This window comes from Wasmannia auropunctata, unplaced genomic scaffold (genome assembly GCF_000956235.1).
Source record: "Wasmannia auropunctata unplaced genomic scaffold, wasmannia.A_1.0 LD334344.1, whole genome shotgun sequence".
In the NCBI taxonomy this organism is placed as follows: Eukaryota; Metazoa; Arthropoda; class Insecta; order Hymenoptera; family Formicidae; genus Wasmannia; species Wasmannia auropunctata.
Window position 1 is genome coordinate 3,771 of NW_012028546.1, and position 1,828 is coordinate 5,598.

At 29.1% G+C, this 1,828-nt stretch overlaps 1 protein-coding gene across 1 annotated transcript in view; it reads right to left on the reverse strand.

Annotated features, from left to right (window-relative positions):
• Positions 1–68: 68 nt before the first annotated feature.
• Positions 69–1,828, reverse strand: part of LOC105458744 (lipase 1-like) — a gene marked incomplete at its 5' end in the record, with an annotated part of 4,222 nt that continues 2,462 nt past the window's right edge. Inside the window, 2 exons of the mRNA XM_011704265.1 lie at positions 69–762; positions 1,331–1,473. Coding sequence (XP_011702567.1) covers positions 583–762; positions 1,331–1,473 — 323 coding nt within the window. The remainder of the gene's footprint in view (positions 763–1,330; positions 1,474–1,828) is intronic.

Here is a 1,828-nt window from a genome sequence, read left to right on the forward strand (position 1 = left end):
TCTATTTTAATCCTCTGAAAGGATTTTCAATTCCGTTCAATCAATTCGGAAAAATTTACTAAACTGTAATGTGTCGATAATTTCTACCTTCCAGCATCGCTTGAATGTTGGTCGGGCCACTGACGGGACTCTAAACAATTTTTTAAACTTTGAGACAAGATTTTCCTTGAATATCTCAGAATATATGAAAGAAACATTTACAAATGGGAAATTCTCCTGCACCCAGCTTATTCTCCAGACTTGATCTCTGCATCGAATTACCATCCTTTTCGATCGATGCAACACGCGCTCGCTGATACACATTTTTCCAATTACGAACAAATAGGAAAATGGGTGGATACATGGTTTGCTTCAAAAGACAGCTCGTTTTATCGTCGCAGAATCACTTTTGCCAGAAAGATGGGAAAAAGTAATAAAAAACAGTGAAAAATATTTTGACTAATTGTAAGATATTAATTCATATTCTTATCGAAACAAATACGTTTTTCAAGAAAAATACGGCAAAAACTAAGTGTATCCCCTAATATTTTCAATAAAACAGTTTTTCCAGAATTAGTCTCATTATCTTTGGCACAGACCAGATTAATTTATCATCGATTGTTCACACCTATTATCAAACTCTTGTAGTAGTTCTATTAAACGATCGTACATTAGAGTTTTAGCATCGATGGCCCATAAAAAATCCATATGATTAAATAACTTATATGGATTTTCTTCTAGCACGATAATATTCGGCAAGTGCCTGTATGTCTCGAGGACACTCTGGAAACAAAAGTATAAAAGATAAAGTCAGTAATAATAATAAGAGAAATATAAGAAATTATTTCGTAAAGGCTATTTTCATATATATAAATAATAATATAGGCAAATGAAATGAGAGAGAGATAGAAGAGAAGAAGGAAAAAAAGGAGATGAAAGATAAAGAATGACGGAAAACGGGGGAAGAAAACAATAAAGGAAGATATTTCATATAATAATATGAAATAAAAATCATACAGCTCTATTTAAAAACTCAAGGTAATCTTAAATTATTTACAAAGAAAAATATTTTTTTTATAAATTCTTTACCTAAATTAATTATAGCTTACATGAAGCAAATAAAATTCTTATTACAAATGTATTAGGTATGTGCAAAGTACATTTATAATATGTATATAGTACAATATACCTGTAATAATATAATAATATATAATATGTATATATGTATATGTATAGTACAATATACCTGTAGTATATTTAGTTAATATGTAGTTTAAAAATTTTATTTTTTTTTTAATATATAATTTTTAATCAAAAGATGTTTTTTTATAAAAATTAATAGTAGCTTTACCGATTTTGGAGTACGCAAATCATTAGCTCCATAAAATAAAGCCAAGGGTGCAGTAATTTTTTTAAGATCATACATTATGGGTGTTATCTGTCCATATTGTTTGTAATTATTGAAATGTCCATAATCGTAGGCTTGAAATTTTTCTACAACAATGAATATTAATTATCTACATAAAAAAGAATTTTAAAAGATATTTACAAATTTTAGTTTTTATGAGGACAAACAAAACATTATATGATTATGAATAATGTGCTTAAAATAATTATTACTGAAACGGTTAATTTATTATGCATATATTATATACATATTCAAGGTGTCTGCTACTGATCAATGGTAAAGCATTCGTGGACAGGTAGAGTGGGCCAAACTGAACAGAAAAGTCCTCTACCATTTTGCAATTTTCGCAATAATTATCGAGATATTAATTTATAAAGATCGTTAAATTTGAAAGCGCAGCAAGATACGCCCGACAGCCGCGGACCGCGGTCGCCTAGCGCG